The sequence below is a fragment of the Chiloscyllium punctatum genome, chromosome 36, assembly GCF_047496795.1.
Source record: "Chiloscyllium punctatum isolate Juve2018m chromosome 36, sChiPun1.3, whole genome shotgun sequence".
NCBI classification, from domain to species: domain Eukaryota; kingdom Metazoa; phylum Chordata; class Chondrichthyes; order Orectolobiformes; family Hemiscylliidae; genus Chiloscyllium; species Chiloscyllium punctatum.
In genome coordinates, this window is record NC_092774.1 from 59,302,672 (window position 1) to 59,327,867 (window position 25,196).

The following is a 25,196-nucleotide window of genomic DNA, read 5'->3' on the forward strand; positions in this document are numbered from 1 at the left end:
CCAAAATCCAAATTTCAAAATGGGGCTGAAAATCTTAATTGACGTGATTGAATGGTGGAGTAGATCTGATGGGCTGAATGCCCGAATTTCAGCACCTATGTTGTATGTTCTCTAGTTGTCCTGGACACAGAGGGAGAGAATTGGGAGCAGGAATAGGTCATTTGGCCGTTCCAGTCGGCACCAACATTCAACAGTTCATAACTGGACATGAGTATACCTGCATCCAGGTGGATAGGCTGGGAGTTTTTTCAGGATAAAGTGAGGACTGCAGATGCTGGAGATCAGAGCTGAAAATGTGTTGCTGGAAAAGCGCAGCAGGTCAGGCAGCATCCAAGGAGCAGGAGAATCGACGTTTCGGGCATGAGCCCTTCTTCAGGAATGAGGAAAGTGTGTCCAGCAGGCTAAGATAAAAGGTAGGGAGGAGGGACTTGGGGGTGGGGCGTTGGGAATGTGATAGGTGGAAGGAGGTCAAGGTGAGGGTGATAGGCCGGAGTGGGGTGGGGGCGGAGAGGTCAGGAAGAAGATTGCAGGTTAGGAAGGCGGTGCTGAGTTTGAGGGATTTGACTGAGGCAAGGTGGGGCGAGGGAAAATGAGGAAACTGGAGAAATCTGAGTTCATCCCTTGTGGTTGGAGGGTTCCCAGGCGGAAGATGAGGCGCTCTTCCTCCAACCGTCGTGTTGCCATGGTCTGGCGATGAAGGAGTCCAAGGACCTGCATGTCCTTGGTGGAGTGGGAGTGGGAGTTGAAGTGTTGGGCTACCGGGTGGTTGGGTTGGTTGGTCCGGGTGTCCCAGAGGTGTTCTCTGAAACGTTCTGCAAGTAGGCGGCCTGTCTGCGTTTTGGCTGAAAAAAATCTTCCTTATCTCATCCCAGCATTTCTTGCCACAGAGAACTGTGCAGCAGAGTTCATGTATATATTTCCTTGTATGGTATTTTGTAAATAACATTCGTTTGCTGGTTGTTTGTATCGGGTATTTCAGGTTCATTAGCCCCTGTTTAAGTGTGTTGGGAGGTTTGTGGGCCACCATGATGCTGAGAGGGTTGAGTTGTCTGGACATCATTTCCCAGATGTCTTTAACGTAAAGTAATGTGGCTAGATTTTCTGCAGACGTTGTGTCTGCTTGTGTCAGTTTGTTGATGTGAAATCATCACACTGGGTTTATTGGGTAGGCAAAAGTGAGGACTGCAGATGCTGGAAACCAGAGTTTAGATCAGAGTGGTGCTGGAAAAGCACAGCAGGTCAGACAGTTTCCGACGAGCAGGAAAATCGACGTTTCGGGCAAAAGCCCTTCATCAGGAATAAAGGCAGTCCCCCTCCAGGGTAGAGAGATAAATTGGGGGTTGCTGGGCCGAAGGTAGCAAAAAGTACAATAGGTGAAATGGGGGTGGGGATGGAGGTGACACGTCAGAGAGGAGGGTGGAGCGGATAGGTGGGAAGGGAGATTGGCAGGTAGGACAGGCCATGAGGATAACGCTGAGCTGGAAGGTTGGAACTTCGGTAAGGTGGGGGAGGGTAAATGAGGAAACTGCTGAAGTCCGCATTGATGGCCTGGGGTTGAATGTCTCTGAGGTGGTCTCGTGGTTTGGCTCCGGCGCTCTTACCGCCGCTGTCTGGGAAGCAATTTTCGGGGGGTTTATAGGTTGCCCGTTCTTCTCAAATGCGCTGCACAGTTATTTATTGATCTTCGTAGTGCCTGGGTGCTGCAGTGTGTCGTGGCTCGTTGAGATACTGTCCTAATTCAGATTTGTTTGTATGTGTCGGGATGATTGCTTCTGTCGTTAAGTTCTTGGTTCGCGTACATTGTTTTCCGGTAGACGCTGTTTTGAATTTACCATTCACTGTTCGCTCTACTGTGACATCTAGAAATGGCACTTTGTTGTTGTTCTCCTCTTTTGTGAATTTTATGCCAGTTAGGAGATTGTTGATGGTGTTGTAGGTTTCCTCTAATTTGTTTCATTTTCTGATGACAAAAGTGTCATTGCTGTACCAGTCCCAAAGTTTGGGTTGGATCGTCGAAAGGGCTGTTTGTTCGAGTCTCTACATTATTGCTTCTGCTAGGAATCCTGATACTGGTGGTTTCATGGGTGTTTCGTTGATTTGTTTGTCGGGCTTGTTACTGAATATGAAGTGGATGGTAAGGCACAGTTGAACGAGCTTGACAGTGTTATCTTTGCTGATGAAGTTGGTGCTGTGTTTGTATCTTTGGTTCTTCGAGTAGTGTCTTCAGTTTTCTTTGGCCACGTTGATGTTAATGGATTGAACAGGGCTGTTATGTCAAAGGACATCATTATTCCATCCCCTTCTATCTTTGTGTCTTTGGCGTTCAGGAATTCTTGGATGGAGTAAATGGTGTGGTGTGAATCTTCGACTTGGTTGTTTTAGTCTTCAGTAGAGGCCTTTGACTAGTCTGTGTATTGGTGTTACAAGTAGTGAGACTATGGGCCCGAGGGGGTTGGGGGGGCGGGGGGGGCGCTCCTGGTTTGTAAAGGAGGAGAACAACAACAAAGTGCCATTCCTAGATGTCACAGTAGATCGAACAGTCAATGGGGAACTTCAAACTAGCATCTACAGAAAAGCAACACGCACAAACCAAATACTTAACCACAGAAGCAATCATCCCAACACCCACAAACGAGGCTGCATCAGGACATTATTTCAACAAGCCACTACACTCTGCAGCACAGAGAAACTACGAAGAACAAAAGAGAAATACGTATATAGTGTATTTAAGGAGAACGCGTCCCCAATAAAACCAGTCCGCCGATTTCTCATTGATGCTTCCAAGCTGACTCTCAAAAATTCGGTTTTTCCCACCATTCTTTCCTGTTTGTTTTTTGTGGGTTTTTTAAAGCTTCCTCTGACTGAGTTGTGAAGTTATGTTGTGGCTGTACAGGACATTGGTTAGACCACTTTTGGAATATTGTGTGTAATTCTGGTCTCCCTCCTATCAGAAGGATATTGTGAAATTTGAAAGGGTTCTGAAGCACCAATGGGTCCACAGAGGGGAAGAGGCCCTTCTGCTGCCCTGAGTGTGGGAAGGCCTTCAACAATTCCTCCGCCCTGCTGAAGCACCAGTGTGTCCACCCTGGGGAGAGGCCCTTCAGCTCGCCCAAGTGTGGGAAGAGGTTCATATTTTCCTGCAACTTGTGGAAGCACCAGCAGGGGCACCAACGCTCCCAGCAATCAGATCCCACCGGTTACGCTGCCTTGGGTCACCCCCCAGGATTGATCATCCTGCCAGTCCTGACAGTGGGTGCAGTGGGGGAGTAGGTGGGCTGTTTTTGTTTTCTGTTGGACTGCAATTGCCTCCCCTACACCCCACAACCACAACCCCATGGTGGCTCACGAATTGCACTGCTGCCTCATGGCACCAAGAACCCAGGAATAATTCCACCGTTCGGGATCTGTGTGCAATTTAGGGAGGGTAGGAAAATGGATCTGACTGGGTTACTCTTCGGAAGATCAGTGCAGATGTGTTGGGCTGAAGGACCTGTTTCCACATTGTCGGAGTTCTACGATCCTATGAGCTTTGCTGTCAGTGGACAATGCTGCTCATTGAGCCAGGGACTGCACATTGCCAAATGAAATGATCCAGAGGAACCTAAGACCGCAAGACCATCAGAGCAGAAGTTAGGCCATTCGGCCTGTCGAGTCAACTCTGTCATTCGTTAGTGACAAAAGTAGCGCAGATGAGATTAGCGTCAGTGTGAAAACAGGCCATTTGTCTCAACAAGTCCATACCGACCCTCCGAAGGGTAACCCATTGAGACCCATTTCCCTCTGAGTAATGTACCTAACTCTATGGGCAATTAAGCATGGCCAATCCACAAGACCTGCACATCTTTGGTTTATGGAAGAAAGCAGGATCACCCAGAGAAAGCCCACACAGACGCTGGGAGAAAGTGCAAACTCCTCACATACAGCCACCCAAGGCTGCAATCAAACCTGGGCCCCTGGCACTATGAGGCTGCAGTGGTAACCACTGAGCCACTACATACTGCGTGCCAAAGAAGGAAAGCAAGAGGTTGGGAGGATACAGCAAGCCAGGCAGCACCAGGATGTGGAGTAGTCAGCGTTTTGGGTATTAACCCTTCTTCAGGACTGAAACGTTGACTTCTCTATGAGAAACGATTTACGAGAATGTTGCTGGGGGTTGGAGGATTTGAACTATAGGGAGAGGCTGAATAGGCTGGGACTGTTTTCACTGGACCATCAGAGGCAGAGGAGTGACCTAGTAGAGGTTACAAAATCATGAGGGGCATGGACAGGGTAATAGACAAGGTCTTTTCCCTGGGATGGGGGAGTCCATAACTAGAGGGCAGAGGTTTAGGGTAAGAGGCAAAATATATTACATGGACAACTTCTTCATGCAGAGGGTGGGATATATATGAAATGAGCTGCCAGAGTATATGGGTCAGGTGCTGTCAAATGGGACTAGATTAATATAGGATATCAGGTCAGCATGGACAAGTTGGACCGAAGGGTCTGTTTCCATGCTGTACGTGTCTCTGACTACTGGTCCTGATGTAACTTTAAAATAGAGTCCAAGTAACTTTGAATAGTTCAATCTTGTTGAGCTCACCTCCTGAAAAGTTTCAGATGAATCCCTCTGAGAGATACTGTTTAAACATGCTGAGTTGGACAAAGTATCCCATCAAGTTCAACATAAACAAAGAAGTCAGAAGTCAGAACTACAAGGGAACCAGAACTGAGAGAGATCTAGGGTTGCGGGTTATTAGCTCCTAGAAAATGGGGTCGTGGGTAGACAGGGTGGTAAAGAAGGCTTTGGCATGCTTGCTTTCATTGGTCAGAGCATTGAGCACATGAGTTTGGACGTCTTGTTGCAGCTGTCACACATGCCACACAACAACGATCGGCGTGACGCTGCCCCCCTCTGACTGGCTGTCCCTTTGAATATCTGGGGGAAGATTAGACCCACCTGCCTGTGTTTGGCTCTTTTGTACTTATCCAAATAATTTTAAACATTGTAACATTACCCGCATACACCACTTCCTCTGACAGTTCATTCTTCACACGAACCACCTTCAATGTAAAAAACGTTGCCCCCACCCCCGTCCTTTTTAAATCTTCTCCCTCTCATCTTAAAAATATACTCCCAAACTTTGAACTCCCCTACCCTTCAGGAAAAGACACTGGTTATTCACCTTAGCTTTGTCCCTGATGACTTCATAAACCTCCATAACCTCCATCCTCAACCTTCTACACTCCAGTGAAAAAAGTCCCAGCCTATGCCGTCTATAAATCATTCTGGCAACATCATAGTTAAAAAAAGGTGAGCTTTAAGAATTGACTGAAAGAGCAGTGAAGATTCAACCAGCTGACAGTGGATCTTGAAATCACATGTAGATCAGGTTCGGACAGCAGGAAACCAGATAAGTTTTTACAACAAACCACAACAGTTTCATCATTAGATTCTTAATTCCAGATTTATATTGAATCCAGATTCCACCATCTGCCGTGGTAGATTTTGAACCCAGGTCCCCAGAACATTATCTGGGTGAATAGTCTGGTGACAAGAAAGTCAGCCATCACCTCCCCTGGACACATTGGCTTATTGTGTTTAGAGGTAACAAAGGAGCAAGAGGTTTCAGCAGCTGCTAAGTTGTTGATATTACACAAGGGAACATCAGCATTCTCATTAATGGCACATACTGAAGCCAGGACCCTGTTTCAGAGGTAAGGGCTCGGGAACCATACGAAATAGGAACTGCAAAATTCCATTCAACCCCTTGAGCCTGCTTCTCCATTCAATAGGATTGTGGCTGATCTGACATTCTCCACATGCAGTTTCCTGCCCTTTTCCTGTAACTGTTCATCCCCCGACTGATCACGAATCTGGTAAAAACAATGACTGCAGATGCTGAAAACCAAATACTGGATTAGTGGTGCTGGAAGAGCACAGCGATCCTAGTTTTAAGTGTGACATGAAGGCTGTCAACAGAGTTATTGGGACGGGGGAGGGGGGAGCTCAGGTCGAACTTGGGGACTAAAACAATGGCTTCACACTTCACAATATTTAACTAAGGGAATGTTTATAGTTTATAGCTAAAAATTCCTGAAGAAGGGCTCATGCCCGAAACGTGGGTTCTCCTGCTCATGGGATGCTGCATGATCTGCTGCGCTTTTCCAGCAACACGTTTTCTGCTCTGATCCCAACATCTTCAGTCCTGACTTTCTCCGAGAGAATCCCATGGAGTCTCACAGAGTGACACAGATGTACAGCACGGAAACAGACCCTTCAGTCCAACTCATCCATGCAGCCCAGATATCCTAACCTAATCTAGCCCCATATGCCAGCACTTGGCACAAATCCCCATAAAACCTTCCTATTCATATACACGTCCAGATGCATTTTAAATGCTGTAATTAGATAGCCTCCACCACTTACTCCAGCAGCTCGTGCCGTCCATGCATCACCCTCTGCGTGAAAAGGTTGCCACTTAAGTCCCTTCTATATCTTTCCCCTCCCCTCCCTAAAACTATGCCCTGTAGTTCTGGACTCCCCCATCCCAGGGAAAAGAACTTGTCTATTTGCCCTCTCCATATCCCTCATGATTATATAAACCTCTATAAGGTCACCCCTTAGCATCCGACGCTCCAGAGAAAACAGACTATTCAGCCTCGCCCTACAGCCCAACCCTCCAATCCTGGCAACATCCTTGTAAATCTTTTCTGCACCTTTTCTAGTCTCACAACATCTTTCCAATAGGAACCAAACCAAAATTACATGCAATATTCCAAACGTGGCCTGACCAAAGTTCTGTACAGTGGCAACATGAGCTCCCAACATCTATCCTCGATGCTCTGACCAACAAAGGAACGCACACCAAACGCTTTCTTTACTACCCAAATGCCTGCGTCTCTACTTTTAAGGAACTATCAACCTGAACTCCAAGGTCTCTTTGCTCAGCAACACTTCCAAGGAACTTACCATTAAGTGTAAAAGTCCTGCTCTGATTTGGTTTTCCAAAATGCAGCACCTCATATTTATCGACATTAACCTCCATCTGCCACTTCTCAGCCCTTTGGCCTATCTGATCAACGTCCCGTTGTAATCTGAGGTAACCTTCTTTGCTGTCCACTACACCTCCAATTTTGGTGTGATCTACAAACTTACTAACGATACCTCCTCCGTTCACATACAAATCATTTATAAAACTGACAAAAAGTAGCGGACCCAGCATCGATCCTTGTGATACACCATTGGTCACATGCCTTCAGTCTGAAAAGCAACCCTCCATCACCACTCTCTGTCTTCTTTCTTCTAGCCAGTTCTGTATCCAAATGGCTCGTTGTCCCTGCATGCCATGCGATTAAACCTTCTGCACCAGTCTCCCATGAGGAAACTTGATGAACGCCTTCCTGAAGTCCACATAGATCACATCCATTGCTCTGCCCTCATCAATCCACTTTGTACTTCTTCAAGAAACTCAATCATGTTCGTAAGACATGACTTCCCAAGCATAAAGCCATGCTGACTATCCCTAATCAATTCTTTCCTTTCCAAGTGCATGTAAACTCTGTCTCTCAGGATTCTCTCCAAAAACTTGCCCGTCACGGATGTCTGGCTCACCGGTCTATATTTCCCTGGCTTTTCCTTACTTTCTTAAATCGTAGCACCATGTTAGTCACCCTCTAGCCTTCCGGCACCTCACCTGTGACTATTGATGATACAAATATCTCATTGAGAGGCCCAGCAATCACTTCCCCAGTTTCCCACAGAGTGAAAGGGTACTCCTGATCAGGTCCTTGGGATTTATCCACTTTTATGCATTTCAAGATATCTAGCAATTTCTCATCTGCCATATGGACATTTTTTTTCAACATGTCACCATCTACTTTCTCACATTCTATATATTCCATGCCCTTCTCGACAGTAAACACTGATGCATAATATCCGTTCAGTATTCCCGCCCCCCACCCCGCCACGATCTACTGCAGCTCCACACAAAGGCCGCCTTGCTGATCTTTGTGGGGCCCTATTCTCTCCCTTGTTATCCTTTTGTCCTTAACGTATTTATAAAAAAAACCCTTTGGCTTATCCTTAACTCTATTTGCCAAAGCTATCTCATGTCCCCTTTTTGCCCTCATGATTTCCCTCTTAAGTATGCTCGTACTGCCTTTATTCTCTTAGGATTCACTCGATCTCTTTGTTGATACCTGACGTATGCATCCTTCTTTATCTTAACCAAAATCTCAATTTCTCTGGTCATCCAGCATGCCCTACACCGACCAGCCTTTCCTTTCACCCTAACAGAAATATGCTGTGTGTGGACTCTTGATATCTCATATTTGAAGGCCTCCCATTTTCCAGCAGTCCTTTAACCTGCGAACAACTGCCCCCAATCAGCTTTTGAAACATCTTGCCTCATACTTGAGTCTTCCTCCAATTTAGAACTTCAACTTTTAGATCTGGTATATTATTTTCAATCACTATTCTATTGATAATAGAATTATGTTTGCTGGCCCTTACGCTTCGCACACTCGCCAGTATGTCCATCCTCATTGTGAATTAGAAAATTTCCTTGTACACACTTGACAAATTTCTCTATTTGGCGGATAAGTAAATGGGCAGGAGTTATACCTTGGGTCAACTCTTCCTTCATTCCTATCAACCCTAACCCAATAGTCCAACGGCACTTTACCTTGCAACTGCCGAATGTCTGACACCAGCCCATTTACCTCCTCCCTCCTCACTATCCAAGGGCCCAAACTTACCTTCCCGGTGAAGCAGCACTTTACCTGCTCTTCACACAACCCAATCTACTGCATTTGCTGCTCACAATGTGGTCTCATCTACAATGGGGAAAACGAAGCCTAAAACTGGGCGACTGCTGCACAGAACATCTACGTTCTGCCCGCAAAAAGAACCTGAGCTTCTAGTTGCCTGCCAATTCCCCACCCCACCCTATTCCCTGGCCAACATCTCTGTCTCAGGTTTACTGTAGTGTTCCAGCGAAGTTCAGCACCAGCAGAACGAAGAGCACCAAATATTTCACTTGGGGACCATACATCCTCCGGTCGCAATATCGAATTCAATAATTCTAGGGCCTGAACTCCATAGTATCCTCATCCCTTCCACACACACCAAGCCTTGTTATCACACAGTCTGTCATTACACACTACCTATTATTAGCCACGAACAGTCTCCATTCACCCTCCCACGCAGATCGTTATCAACTCCCTTTCCTGTCCAACAGTTCTTCCCTCGCTTTGGGCTCTGTCCTGATCTATCATTTACTGCATCCGCCTTCCTCCCACGATATCTCCAGCATATAAACCAACGTTTTCCCAATCACCATCAGTTCTGTGGAAGGGTCACCGGCAACTCCTGTTTTTTTGTTTCTGGTATACAGCATCCGCAGTTCTTTCAGCTTTTTATTGAGGTAGAGTTGGAAATTGTTTCGAGAGACAGAAGGAGACGGGGGAGAGACAGAACAGACACGAACTATTGATCTCCGTTGTTCCTCATAACGTAAAATCATTGCGGCGCGATCACCTTCCTTAAGCATGAATAGAGCTCACAAGTCACCTAGTCAGCTTGTGGCGCAACGGTCGCGTGTCTGACTCCAGATTAAGAAGTTGCGTGTTCGAGTCACGTCAGGCTCACTGACGTCGACTTCTTACATTTCAAATCAAGAAAGGAGTGCGTTCACTCCGGATATCTGTTGAGCCAAATCTTCTTTTCGGAAACTTTCGATCTCACGTGAATCTTTGCTGTCAGTTTGATTTGTGAACACTGTGTCAGGGAGGTGGTGAGCCCATTGTTTGGCTAAATGCTCAGCTCCCCCAGTTCATCACGGGAATAAAATTGAGCCGTCTCCCTCTGGGCAGCCGCTTCGTTCAGTTGGTGACAGCGCGGTGTGAATAACATAATACCGATATTTTTACAACATAATCCAGAGACTCCCAGCTTTATGTTTCAATCTTTCAAGCTTTCAAGGGGAGTGACAGCGAGTTCAGATAGAAATGTTTCCCACCAAATGCAAATCCTTTCCTCTCACTGGACACAGTTAAAATTATCTTTATTCAACAGAAGGAGCGGAAACTACAGTCTGACGACCCCTCTCCACATTAACGGTGAGCCAGAATTTTATAAACGGTGTCAGGAAAATCCAATGGCGGACACTGATTTGGTTCAATCGATTTTTTTGCCAAGTGTAATTCACCGAGAGGCTACTGCTGTGTGAAACAGCGTGGGGAATTACTGCAGGGCCTCCTGCGCATGGGACACACCGCAACTGATGTGTTTCACCTTCACCAGTTTATTCCTATCTCGGAGAAGAGAGGTTTGATTATTCGGATCATAGCAGCCAGACAGAGAACAGGAGAAGAGCACTCAGCCCTTCACAAGCTTGTCACCACAGCTGGGTCATCGTGTCCCATGTATCAGTATGGGATAGTGATCTGCATCTACTGACTGGAAGCACAGCAAATTGGAGTGCTAGTGGGACGATCAAACAGGAGAAAACGGCTTCGACCTATCAACTGGAGTGGCTCCCAATGCGCAACTCCGCTCACCTCAACTGAATAACTGTAAACAAATTACTCAGTGATTCAAAGGGATACTCCGTTTTGAATCTGCATTGTGGCATGTACCTTCGAGAATGATGTCAAAACACCTTCATTGCTGTGATGGAGTATCCTGTTGGGTAGAATATATCCGTTGTCAAATTTCCTATGTTCTGTTGATCCAACTCCGATTTCACTCAGAATCACAAAATGTGTGACAGCGCAGACTGAGGCCATGCAGCCCACCTTAGCTCTGCTGGTTCAACACAATATGTAAATAAGTGTCTCATTCTGTCGCCTTGTCCCTGTAACTCTTGCACATTGTTACATTGAACATGCCCACCAAATTCCCTTTTGTGTCCATTGAATCTGCCTCTTTGTCACTGTCAGACAGCGACTTACTGACCCCACTCCCTGTGCGAAAACGGTCTTCCTAATGTCACTTTTACTTATTTTCCTGATGACTTTCAATCTCTGCCAAATCGTTCTCGACCCTTTCAGGCCTGGGAGCATTTTCACTGCATTATTTCTTCTGTCTAAAACCCTCATGACGTGGAAAACTTCAATCAGATCAGCTCAGCCCTCTGTTCTCCAAAGAGAGCTGACCCAAACTGTCCAATCTCCCTTCATTGCTGACATTCCTCAGGACGGTACCATTCACGTTAACCTGTTCAGCGCCGTCTGCACTTACTTCACTTCCCCGCTTCCTGAAGTATCACCCTCAGAATTGAGCGTAATACAGGTGGAGGATTCATTCAGACTCGGATTGCGCGGGCGAAAAATCTGCAATACTTGTTCTCACTTTCAACACGTGTTTCCCTTCACCGTGTTCACTGCAATGGCAGCTCTGCACCGTCCCTAATTCAGGCAGTCCGATCTTAATTAACGAAGCGGCTTTTTGAGAAAATTCATCGGGCATTTTTGATCAGGTCAATTTAACGAATGATGTTTCGACTGGGATTGGAATCCGGAAACTCTCACACGGCTGCATTCGCTACAACACCCAAAGCTAGAATCATATCCCAGACTAACGAGGCACCAGCCATGGATGCATCCACCTCCTGAAGCAGCTGAGACTTGCTCATTATGGAATACATTATGCATTGCTCCCAGAATTGCAATTGGGGAAGAGTTTCAAGATCATCTGCTTCTCAATCTGTCTCCCTGCTCCCAGGACGCTGCTGTTTGTCTCGTCCCCAGGGATCCCGCTCTCCCCACTGGTGGATAATTGAACCATTTCGTTTCTACTTACAAGCTGTGCTGGTGGAAGGCAGAGCCCATTCACTCTTCTGCTCTCTCTCCCTATTACGTGAGGCAGGTTAAGTCAGTTACCGTCATGTGGAGGAAATGGGCAACTTTGAACTTGATCCAAAGGTCTTGTTAACGGAGAGACAGAAAGATGCTGTGCTGTCGGGACAGAGAGAAATGGACACCGGAGACTCTTCCCTCAGGGAAATTGATATGAGTGCATTTTTGTGCAGCCTGTTTGGTGTTCAGAATTTATTTTGACACAGCAATCCTGCAAAAAGTCTTTTATTACACGGGCGTTGGTTTCTTTACTGCAGGAAATGGACTAAAACAGCAAGTCATGTGTTTCAACTTCACCGGTTCATTGCCATCTGAGAGAAGAGATTTCACACGAAATCAGGACACACCGACAAAGAACAGGGCAATACAACTCAGAGCTCCACAATGGTGCCAGCACAACTGTGTAAATTTGACTTGTGTAACGATGTGACATAGTTAACTCAGATACTCGAAGTTTGGGAAGCAGATGACAAGGCAAGGAACAGAACAGAGCGCCGTTATACGGGAAAGCTGCTGAAGACGACATTGAGTGAAGAGGAGAAAATGGTTTTGCTTCTGGGTTATGATCCCAGCATGCACCCGCTGTGCCATTCTCCTGCATTGCTGTTGTCATGTGCTGTTGTGCAGACATATCGTCGATGTGCAAGTATAAACTCAGAGAGCAATGTACATTTGAGACTCTGAGCCATCTGAAACTTTCTCAGTGTGAAATACATTCCACTTTGACCCAAGAATTGCAAACAGCAAAGCGTTTCTAGAACATCTACTTGTCATTTTGTCCCCGAGACGCTGATGTTTGTCTCATCCCCAGGAACTGGACTCTCTACACTGGCGGATAATTAAGCCAATTTGTTTCTACTTGTACGCTTTTCTGGAGGGAGGGAAGAGTCCATTCGCTCTTCTGCTCTCTATCTCTCAATCCCTTGGGGTGAGAGGTTTCACTTACACTAATGCGTGGGACGTGAGTAACTTTGATTATGAATTTCCTCCAAACGTCTGTTATCGGAGAGATAGAAAGATGCTGTGCTGGCGGGGCAGTGAGAAATGGACACCGAGGACACTTCCCTCAAGTAAATTCATATGAGTACATTGTTGTGCAGCCTGCTTGGTGTTCAGAATTCGTCTTCAAGCAGAAATCTTACGGAAAGTCTATTGCAAAATGGGCATCGCTTTCATCGCTGCGACCGCAAAGCAGTTAACATCTGAGCCCCAAGTGTCCCAGATGAAGAAAATCCGAGTGAAACCTTCACTCACTGAGAGTCATCCCCACGGCCCCGAGCTGAGGGACTGCAGGCGGTCCAACACGGAAGGGACGGTTAAAAATGAACCAGATTTTCTCCCTCAGCCTCTTTGTCCCAGAGATAGGCAGCGGGACGGCATAAACACGTAGCATCATTCTCCCGCCGACAGAGGTGGTTCATCCCATCGAGTCCACGGCGATTCTCTGCCACTTGTCTCTCTCTGAGGTGATTCACAATCAGTGATATCTGTCCTAATAGTAAGGGACTGTGTCTGAGTGGTGATACGGTTTCTGACATGCAGATCATCTTGTCATTCATGTCCGAACCGGCGAGGCGAACGATGGCAGGGAAGGCATGAAACCACAAGGTATGCGTCTCAGCTCATTGGCATCTCAGAGAAGTGGGTTAGCGATTCAGTTCATAGGAAACCGACGAAGAACAGGAGAAGACCACTCAGACCTCCAAAAGCACGTTACTTGAACGGTGTGAGGTTCGTGAGAGTATCGGTATGATATAGGACATTCCGACACTCAGGAAGTAGGTGCAAAGGCAAGATACAGAACAGAGCACAGCACCATTACAAAAGGAAGCTGCTCAAGGAGACATCGAGCAACAGCGGAGGATGGTTTCGATCCATCGACCTCTGCGTTATGGGCCCAGCACGTTCCCGTTTTCCAAGGTCCCTTCAGCCTTTTGGCTGGTATGTGGCATGCACATTCGAGACTGATGTCAAAGATCTCCACTGCTGGCGTGTAATATGCTGTTCCACAGACGTATGGAGGCTGTGTAAGTATAAACATTTTTTCGAACTTCCCACATTCTGTTGGTCAAACTGTGATTTCATTCTGAATCACAGCCTGTGTCACAGCGCAGACGGACGCCATGCGGCCTATCTTCGCTCTGCTGGGTCGACACAGTAAGGAAACGTGGGTCTTTATTCGTATCATTCTCTTGCCTTCTCCATGTAATTCTGCACATTGTTACTTTAAACATGATCACCGAATTCCCGTTTGCGTCGATAGAATCTGCCTGTTTGTCAGTGTCAGTTCGGGATTTACTGACCCTAACCATTCCCTGTACGAAAGCGTTCTTCCTAATGTCACTTTTGGTTCTTTTCCTCAATACTTTAAAACACTGCCAAATCGTTGCCGATCCTTTCAGGCGTGGGAGCATTTTAACTGCATTACTTTCTCTGCCTAGACTTCGCATGACTTGGAAAGCTTCAATCAGGCCAGATTTCAAACTTCTGTTCTCCGAGCAGAGCTGTCCTAATTTTCCAATCTTGCTTCACTGCTGACATTCCTTAAACACGGGACCACTGATGTCAATGCTATATTCCATCAATTCTCTTGCTTGCTTCCTGCCCAATTCGTTGTCCAATGGAGTTTAGCGAAGGCGCTTTTTGAGAAAATGAAGCAGGCACTCGTGCACAAATCAGGAAACGTGGGCTCGTTTAGGATTTCAACCGGGGATGTCTCGCAGTGGAAAATGTACAGCGAGAATCATACCCCTAGTCCAAGAAGCCACACATACTACGAGCTGCCACTGCCACTTCACATCTTCAACCAGCTGAGTCTTGCTCAGTGTGAAATACATTTGACATTGCTCTGAGAATTGCAAGCGGCAAAGGGTTTCCAGAACAGCTGCTTCTCATTCTGTCTCCCTGCTGCTGTTTGTCCCGGCCCCAGGAACCGAGCCCTCTCGACTGGCAGAAAGTTGAACCATTTTGTTTCTAAACTTGTCTCTGACACCGGATTGCCCAGTGACAAGCATTGCCCTCCTCAACATAGGGTACAGAGAACAACAGAAGACCACTTAGACCTCCACGAGGGTGTCATCTCAACTGTGCACATTGGGCCAGTATATCAATGTGAAATATTTATGTCGAAGTTTTTTTGGGAAAGAGATGAGAAGGCGAGGTGCAGAACAGTGCGCCGTCTTCTGGGAAAGCTGCAAAAACGACATTGACTGAATAGGGGAGATGGTTTCCCCTCTGGGTGATGCTCCAATCACGCACCCGCAGACATATCACCGTCGTGCAAATATAAACTCTGTCTAAATTCCCACATTCTCTTTTTTCGAACTGTGATTTCTCCAAAAGCACAAAATTACAACACTCGCAAAATTCAAACTTTAACAAAGTGCTCATAGATATATTTAGCGAACACCTGGAAGAAATTTGAGAGCTCTTGAACTTTAAGTGGAACGAAGGGAAGCTTGCCGCGAGGCTGTGTAATGTGGAGATGTGTTCCCCATGTTAACTGATAGTGGTTGACCATCTCAGTGCTTCCCGATGCAGGGTTGCCCTGACCCACAGGACAGTTTGATAAACTGTCCCGGGGGATTCCAGCCGTACCGTGACGTCATAGGGCGAGACCCCGCTGATGGCCTGCAGCTGCTGTGACACAATAATGATGCTGACCCCGGAACATGAATACGAATTAGTTCGTGAGTCACGTGGCACTAAATCATTCGATGGAACGTTCGTTCAACTTTATGGATTTATATGTGAGAGGAGGGAAATGGGCAGGGCTTACACCTCGGGTCCACTCTTCCTTCATTTGCAACACCCCACACCCACCTCCCATTGTCCCAAGGCACTTTCCCCTGCAATCACCAAATGTGTAATACCTGCCCATTTACCTGCTCCCTCCTGAATATCCAAGGGCTCGAACATAACTTCCAGGTAAAGCAGCACTTTACCTGCACATTGGCCACAAACTAGTCTACTGCATTCGTTGCTCACAGTGTGGTTTCCCCAACGTAGCATGAAGCATAAACTGGGTGACTGCTTCGCAGAACAGCTGGGTTCTGCCCGCAAAAAAAGGCCTTGCGCTTCTGATTGCCTGTCACTTTAACACGCCACCCTGTTCCCTGGCCAACATCTCTGTCTCAGGCATGCAGCAGTGTTCCAGCAAAGCTAAGCTCCTGGTGGAAGACCAACGCCTCAGTTTCCACTTGAAGATCCTATAGCTCTCCGTCTTCAACATCGAGTTCAATATTGTTTGGACCCGAACTGCCCCATGCCCTTGACCCCTACCTCACCCACACGAGGCCTTGTTATCACATAGTCTGCTGTTACACACGACTTATTGTTCGCCAGGAACAGTCTCCATTGACAGTTATTCACCCTCCTACACAGATCGTTATTCACTCCTTTGTCCCTCCAATGTTCTCCCTCTGAACTTGCAGCAAAGAGACCAATGTGGACTGATATCCCTGAGCCAGCTGTTTGTCCCATCTCCAGGAACAGGTCCCTCTCCACTGGTGGATAATTAAACTATTTTATTGTTGCGCTGACGTGAGGAGACTGTGTAAATATAAACTTTTTCTAAATACCCACCTTCCGTTTGTCGAACTGTGAGTTCACTCTGAATCACAACACGTGTCACAGCGCATTTGGAGGCCCACCTTAGCTCTGCTGGTTCTTCACAGCAAGTAAATGAGAGTCTCTATTCATATCATTCTCTTGCCTTCTCCCTGTAAATCTACACATTGTTACTTTGAACATAACCACCGAATTCCCTTTTGTGTTCTTGAATCTGCCTCCTTGTCACGGTCAGACAGGGATTTACGGATCCGAACCACTCCCTGTGCGAAAATGTTTTTCCTAATGTTACTTATTTTCCAAATGCTTTGAAACCTCTGCCAATTTTTTGGGAAATTGAAAGGATTCTCATTCCTGCACATGAGGCTGAATTGATTTAATTTCTAACGTAAAGGACTGCGGATGCTGAGAATCTGAGACAGAAAGAGGAACTGCTGGAGAAACTCGGCAGGTTTGGCAGTGCCTGTGGGAGAAAACAGAATTCTGAAATATTGTCTCTGATTCTCTTTCCACCGATGGTGCCTGACCTGCTGAGTTGCTCCTGCAATTTCTGTTTTTGTTTTTAACTGAAAGTTCATTTCATCTTTCGGGATGAAACAACCAGACTCGGCATGTGCAGATGTTTAACCCTTTCGAAACCTGTGAAGTGATTGGATTCAAACAAACCCAGCAATAATTCATTTTTTCTCAGCTCCAGAGGCAGAGAGACCTGGGAAATGAATCTGTCAGTGTGGTTCTTTATTCGTGGGTCGAGTGGTTAATACGATGGATTTGAGATTGATTGCGGTTTCCCCACGAGGTTGTGAATCTTGCCGACTCGAGTTGAGAAATGTCGTCAAAAAGAAAGGAAGACTGTTCCCCGGTTTCTTCTTTAAGATTCAAATCAGTGGAGGAGTCGGAAATCTGCAACCCACTGCCAGTCAGGGTGGAACAAGCAGATACCCACAGAGTTGCTTTTGAGGCTCTGAGCCAAGTATTTGGAAATGAGACTAGAACAGTGAGGGGCGTGAAGTCATGATCGAAGTTAAGCAGGCACCTGAGGACAAAGGTGTTTTATTTGCCAGTGAAAGATACTGCTTGACAAATTTGGGACTATGGAAGGGAAGCAGTGGTGGTGATTATCTTTGGCTGTTCCTCTTATGAATGTTCCCATTGCTGCGCATGTCCGTGTTAACGTCTGAACTCTGCAGCATGGTGGCGTTAGATACGCACAGGGCCGGGGCGCAATGGATGATGCATCTGACTCCACCTACCTGTTTGAAATGCAGCTCAAAGCTTCTTCACACACCCCAATTAATCTTTCTCATTGTCCTGAAGCCGGCATACGGTTTGAATTCCCGATCTGCGGGAATGAGAATCCTTTCACTGTCTCGCGTCAGTAAATGTCCCTGAGAACATCAGAGTCAAGTTACAGCGCTGTCAGATGAGGGGAAGCTGAAATAGTCCCACACGCTGCTCATGGGCACATTTCCCTTTCCCCAACTCACCGCCCCAACCACTGCGGCTCTTGGGAGTGGAAAGGGAACAAACACCAAAACCCAGTCTCAGCTTTGTAAATCTTCAGGAAATAAGAAAACTTCGGGTCTTCCATCCTGGGCTGACAGCGTTGATTTTAAATGGCTGTCCAGTCAGTGTCGATTCGTTTTGGCTGAAAAAATCTTACTTATCTCATCCCAGCATTTCTTGCCACAGAGAACTGTGTGGCAGAGTTCATGTATATATTTCCTTGTATGGTATTTTGTAAATAACATTCGTTCGCTGGTTGTTTGTATCGGGTATTTCAGGTTCATTAGCCGCTTTTTGAGTGTGTTGGTAAGTTTGTGGGCGACCATGATGCTGAGAGGGTTAAGTTTTCTGGACATCATTTCCCAGATGTCTTTAATGTAAAGTAATGTGCTAGGGTTTCTGCAGACGTTGTGTCTGCTTGTGTCAGTTTGTTGATGTGCAGAGTTGGAGGGGGGGCTGATATTTTGGGCCATAGGGCGATGGGGTTGATTGGTGCGGGTGTCCTGGAGATGTTCCCTCAAGCGCTGTGACTTGACTCTGCGAGGAGTCTCCAGTGTCCCCAATGGAGAGGAGACCGCATCGGGAGCAATGGATACAAGAAATGACAATGTTGGATGCACAGGTGAAAGCCTGCGAACTACCGCGGCCCAGGTTCGATTTCCGGCCAGCAACGTAATTTTCAGTAGAGCTGAGAGCTTTTGCCCGTGTCTCCCTGGTGGTCTAGTGGTTAGGATTCGGCGTTTTCACCGCCGCGGCCCGGGTTCGATTCCCGGTCAGGGGAGCCATTTTCTCGGAGTTTATAGGCTACCCGTACTTCTTAAATATGCTGTTCAGTTTTTTTATTTATCTTCGTCGTTCCTGGGTGCTGCAGTGTGTAGTGGCTCGTTGAAATAGTGTCCTGATTCAGATTTGTTTGTATGTGTAGGGATGATTGCTTCTGCAGTTCTTGCATTGCGTGCATTGTTTTCCTGTAGACGCTGTTTTGAATTCCCCATTGACTGTTCGCTCTCCTGTGACATCTCGAAATGGCACTTTGTTGTTGTTCTCCTCTTTTGTGAATTTTATGCCAGTAAGGATATTGTTGATGGTGTTGTCGGTGTCTTCAAATTTGTTTCATTTTTTGATGACAAAAGTGTCATCGCTCCAGCGGACCCAAAGTTTGGGTTGGATCGTTGGAAGGGCTGTTTGTTCGAGTCTCTGCATTATTGCTTCTGCTAGGAATCCTGATACTGGTGGTTTCATGGGTGTTCCTATGATTTGTTTGTAGGGCTTGTTACTGAATATGAAGTGGGTGGTAAGGCACAGTTCCACGAGGTTGACAGTGTTATCTTTGCTGATGAAGTTGATGCTGTGTTTGTGTCTTTGGTTGTTCGAGTAGTGTCTTCAGTTTTCTTTGGCCACGTTGATGTTAATGGATGTGAACAGGACTGTTATGTCAAAGGACATCATTATTCCATCCTCTTCTATCTTAGTGTCTTTGATGTTCAGGAATTCTTGGATGGAGTAAATGGAGTGGCGTGAATCTTCGACTTTGTGTTTTAGTCTTCAGTGGAGGCCTTTGACTAGTCTGCATATTGGTGTTCCAAGTAGTGAGACTATGGCCTGAGGGGGTGCTCCTGGTTTGAAGAGGAGGAGAACGACAAAAAAGTGCCATTCCTAGATGTCACAGTAGAGCGAACAGTCAATGGGGAATTTCAAACGAGCGTCGACAGAAAAACAACACACACAAACCAAGTACTGAATTACAGAAGCAATCATCCCAACACCCACAACGAAGCTGCATCAGGACATTATTTCAAAGAGCCACTACACACTGCAGCACAGAGAAACTACGAAGAGCAGAAGAGAAATACGTATATAGTGTTTTTAATGAGAATGGGTACCCAATAAACCCAGTTTGCTGATTTCTCATTGATGCTTCCAAGCTGACTCTCAAAAATTCGGTTTATCCCTCCATTCTTTCCTGTTTGTTTTTTGTAGGTTTTGAAAGCTTTCCCAATCCTCTGACTGAGTATTAGAGTTGGGAAGTTATGTTGTGGCTGGACAGGACATTGGTAAGACCACTTTTGGAATATTGTGTGCAATTCTGGTCTCCATCCTATCAGAAGGATGTTGTGAAATTTAAAAGGGTTCTGAAGCACCAATGGGTCCACAGAGGGGAAGAGGCCCTTCTGCTGTCCTGAGTGCAGCAAGGGCTTTGCTCTTTCCTCCGACCTGCTGGTCCATTGGTGTGTCCACATGGGGGAGAGGTCGTTCAGTTGCCCTAAGTGTAGGAAGGACTTCAGCAGTTACTCAGCCCTGCTGAGGCACGAGTCCATTCACACCAGGGAGAAGCCGTTCTCCTGCCACGAGTGCGGGAAGGCCTTCAGCAATTCCTCCGCCCTGCTGAGGTAACAGTGTGTCCACACTGAGGAGAGGCCCTTCAGCTGGCCCGAGTGTGGGAAGAGGTTCATGTTTTCTTGCAACTTGCGGAAGCACTAGCGCAGGCACTGCTACTCATTCAGCCAGGGACTGCACATTGCCAATTAAGTTATCCAAAAATACCTAAGCCCGCAAGACCATCGGAGCAGAAGTTAGGCCATTCGGCCCGTCCAGTCTACTCTGCCATTCGTTAGTGACAAAAGTAGTGCAGATGAGATTAGCTACAGTGTGAAAACAGGCCATTTGTCCGAACAAGTCCACACCAACCCTCCGAAGAGTAACCTACCCAGTCCCATTTCCCTCTGACTAATGTACCTAACTCTATGGGCAGTTAAGCATGGCCAATCCACAAGGCCTGCACATATTTGGTTTATGGCAGAAAACAAGATCACCCAGAGAATACCCACGCAGACACTGGGAGAATGTGCAAACTCCTCACAGACATCCACCCAAGGCTGGAATCAAACCTGGGTCCCTGGCGCTGTGAGGCTGCAGTGGTAGCCACTGAGCCACGACATATTGCAACCCGAAGCTGCAAGCAGGAGGTTGGGAGAATACAGCAAGCCAGGCAGCACCAGGATGTGGAGTAGTCAGCGGTTTGGGTATTAACCCTTCTTCAGGACTGAAACGTTGACTTCTCTGTGAGAAACGATTTATGGGAATTTTGCTGGGGGTTAGAGGGCTTGAGCTCCAGGGAGAGGCTGAATAGGCTGGAGCTGTTTTCACTGGAGCATCGGAGGCAGAGGAGTGACCTAATAGAGGTTACAATATCATGAGGGGCATGGAAAGGGTAATAGACAAGGTATTTTCCCTGGGCTGGGGGAGTCCAGAACTTGAGGGCAGAGGTTTAGGGTGAGAGGCGAAATATATTAAAAGGACAACTTCTTCATGCAGAGGGTGGTACATATATGAAATGAGCTGCCAGAGTATATGGGCCAGGTGTTGTCAAATGGGAGTAATTAATTTAGGATATCAGGTCAGCATAGACAAGTTGGACCGAAGGGTCTGTTTCCATGCTGTACGTGTCTCTGACGACTGGTCCTGATGTAATTTTGAAATAGAGTCCAAGTAACTTTGAATACTTCAAACTTGTGGCGCTCATCTCCTGAAAAGTTTCAGATGAATCCCTCTGAGAGATACTGTTTAAACATGCTGAGTTGGACAAAGTATCCCATCAAGTTCAACACAAAACCAGAGTTGAAAAAGTCTGAAGTCAGAGCACCACGTGGACCAAAACTGATCACAATATTCCAGGTGCAACCTCATCAACGTCCTGCATAACTACAACATAACTTGCCAACATCTATACTCAATTCCCTAATTGGTGAAGGCCTGAGTGCTGAAACCTTGCTTCACTGCCTTGTGTACCGATGTTGTCAGAGATATAAGACCTACTTTAAACTAATCCACAATCCAGCTGCTGGGAGCCCAAAAGCAGAGTAGTGCTGCCTGAGTGTGCTGAGTAGATAACCCAGAGGTCGATGGGTCAAAACTATGTGATGCTATTGCTCAATGTCTCCTCATTTCCTCTCCCCCACCTTGTCCCAGACCCAACCTTCCAATTCGACACCAACCTCGTCACCTGTAATACCTGTCCACCTTGCTTCTCACCTATTTGCTCCACCCTCATCTCTGACCTATCACCATCAATCCCTACCTCCATCTACCTATTGCACTCCCAGCTGCCTTCCCTCCAGCCCCACTTCCTTCCCATTTATCTCTCAGCCCCCTTGGGCCACCCTTTATTCCTGATAAAGACCTTAAGCTCTAAACCCAGACTGTGATGAAGCAACATCCTCAACAAATAGGAAATAGCTCCCAAGTCAGATTTCATCCCCACTTCTGTTTCCCAGTTCCTTCAGAAATAAGAATTGTCTTTTTCTTCCACTAGAAAGTGGTCTTCCACTTTGCTCTGTCTGAAGTGTTATGCCACACCACTACTTCAGCCAACTTTTAAGAATTCTTTCAACCTGTTTTTCTAACAATTCTGGAGGTGACCAAAAGCAAACATTTCACTCCTCCTCAATGCCCCATTTCTCCTCCTATGAGCCATTTTGTCATGTTGTCAATGTTACAAGCAGCCGAGTGCACTTGGTTTCTCAATTGAAATTTGGCCATTGAAGTGAACAGTATTAATATTATTGTTGGCTAGCTGTGTTTGCACTAACTGTAATTATCCAGCGATACGGTGTCTTTTGTTCCACCAAAACTGGAAACAATGATCTGTGTTTATATTGCAGTCGGATGTAGAAAATCATCCCAGCGATCTTCACGTTATTCTGGTTTACTGAGGCCATAACAGTATTGCGTGGCATTTTTATGTGACTAAAACTTGGATGGAAAGAATATAGATTGATGAGAAGTCAAAATGTCAGAGTGTCTGGCCACAATCGATCTGTCTGGCTTGATTATATGAGTGGCGGCTCTTCAAGAGCAACTTCCACTCCATCACTTCAACCAGCAAGAGGAGATAAGTGTGAACACAACATTCCAACTGTGACATATCCGCATTGCTTCGATGTAATTGATCAAAATCCTGGAACTCGCTCCTGAGCCTTTATTATAGACCACATCATATTTGTGAAGTAATTTAAGAGACAGCTCACCACCACTTTTTCAAGGACAGTTTGGGAAGACTTGCTGGCAGAGCAAATGATATTCACATGATATTGGAGACGCTCTGATCAAATGGATAGATGATTGGCTAACCAATGATATAGTAGGGGTAAGGGTTATGTTCAGGATCGCAAATCTTAACTAGCAATGTACCACAGGGATCAGTGCTTGGGCCAAAATTATTTACAATATAGATATGAATTACTTGGATAAGTAAAGTGAATGTACTATTGCCAAGACTGCAGTAAAGACAGTTGATTGGAATGCAGTTGGTGAGGATGACATGGAGAGGTATATCGACAGGTTAAGCAAATGAGCAAAACCTTGGCCGATGGAATGGAATGTGGGGAAATGAGATTGTGCACTTTGCCAGGAGGAAAAGTGCTGAATGTTAAATGGAAAAGACTGCTGAATAGGAGGATGTCCAAGCTCGCATCCATGAACACTTCATCCAAGTTCAGTGAGTAACAGGGAAGGCAAATGGGAGGTGGGATTTTAAATGGAGTATCAAAGTGGGGAGGTTATTGTGAACCGAAATCAGACACCAATTAGGCCACAACTGAACACTGGGAACAATTTTGGGCCTTTTAGCTAAGGAAAGATATACTGGCATTGGAGGCAGTCCAGAGAAGGTTGACCAGGATGATATCAGGGATGGAAATAAGGTCTTATGTGGAGAAATGAGTAGGTTGGGCCTGTGGTTAATAGAAGTTAGAAGAGTTCGAGGTAACATTTTAGTCACAAACAAGATTCTGAGGAGACGTCACAGGCTCGATGTGGGAAAGTTTACCCTTGTGGGTGAGTTTAGAACCAGAGGGAATAACCTGCAAAGAAGGGATTGCATGTTTCGGACAGCCGTTTAATCTGGATTGTTAAGTGCATTCAAAACTAAGATATATATTTTTTTAAATCAGAAAGGGAATTGAGGATTATGGGGAAACAGCGGGAAAGTGAAGTTGATGTTTACCAGAACAACAGTGTGAGGCAAAGTGCGACATCCCGTGAATGCATAAAGGAAAATAGTCTGGGGAAAATTGTCATTGAAGGGAAGATTGGGATCTAGTGATAATGGTTGAGCAACCCACAGATCTTCTGAGAACACAAATTCAAATCTCATCATGGCTGCTGGTGGACTTTATGTTCAACTCATAAAAAGACCTGGAAGTGAAAGTTTCTCTCGGTCCTGGCAACCAGGAAACAGTTATTCACTAAAATAATGAATTGCAGATGTTGGAGATCAGCACCAAAAGGCAAAATTGCTGGGGAAACGCAGCAGATCTGGCAGCATCTGTGGAGAGAAACCAGTTAATGTTTTGAATCCAGCCAAGTTTTGAAGGACCACTGGATTCAAAGCAGTAACATTGTTGTCTCTTCATAGATGCGACCATAATTGTTCTGTTTCTCAAGAAACTGTCCTTTTTAGATCAGGAAATCTACCATTCATGAACCTTGCATGCATGTATGCACGTGCGTGCGCACTCCCCCCCCCCCCACACACACACACTCAGACACACACACACACCTTGTGACTCCAGACCTACTATAATGTGGTTGACTCACAACTGCCTTCTAGCATGTAATCACAATTACTCTGTCCAAGGGCCATGAGGGACAATGAGCAAATGTTGGATGTGCTCGCAATCATCACATCCCACAAAACATTTTCTTATAACTTAAAAAAAAATAGATTAATGAAGGACAGCCAAAACAAACTGCTATGGGACAGTCATACCCAAGTAACCTGATGTTATTGTAGTTATATTTTTTAAAGTCCTCTTCAGAGAGGACATTGATTACACCACTGTTGGAATACTGCAGGCAATTCTGTGCTCTCTGCTACAGGAAGGAGGTTATGAAACTTGAAAGGGTTCAGAAAACATTGACAAGGATGCTACCAGGGTTGGAGGGTTTGAGCTACAGGAAGACACTGAATCGACTGGGGTCATTTTACCGGACGTTTTGAAGGGTGAGGGGTGACTTTATAGATGTTTATAAAATCATGATGGCATGGATAGGGTAAATAGGAACGGTCTTTTACCTGGGGAAGGAGAGTCCAGAACTAGATTGCACAAGTTTAAAGTTATTGGCAAATGGAGTTTAATATAGCTAAGTATGAGGTCTTACATTCTGTATCGTCAAACCAAGGTAGGATTTACATGGTGAATGGTAGGACCTTGAGTGTAGTTGAACAGTGGGATTTTGAAGTTCAGGTTTTGGCACAGTGGACTTCATCAGTGATGGCA

At 46.0% G+C, this 25,196-nt stretch overlaps 1 protein-coding gene and 1 non-coding gene across 2 annotated transcripts in view; one reads left to right on the forward strand and one right to left on the reverse strand.

The window, feature by feature from the left end:
• Positions 1–25,196, reverse strand: part of LOC140460103 (uncharacterized) — a 54,751-nt gene that overhangs the window by 16,398 nt on the left and 13,157 nt on the right. Inside the window, exon 2 of the mRNA XM_072554503.1 lies at positions 15,439–15,499. Coding sequence (XP_072410604.1) covers positions 15,439–15,499 — 61 coding nt within the window. The remainder of the gene's footprint in view (positions 1–15,438; positions 15,500–25,196) is intronic.
• On the forward strand, positions 18,626–18,697 carry trnae-uuc (transfer RNA glutamic acid (anticodon UUC)). The gene has a single exon. It is a non-coding gene; the product is annotated as a tRNA-Glu (tRNA).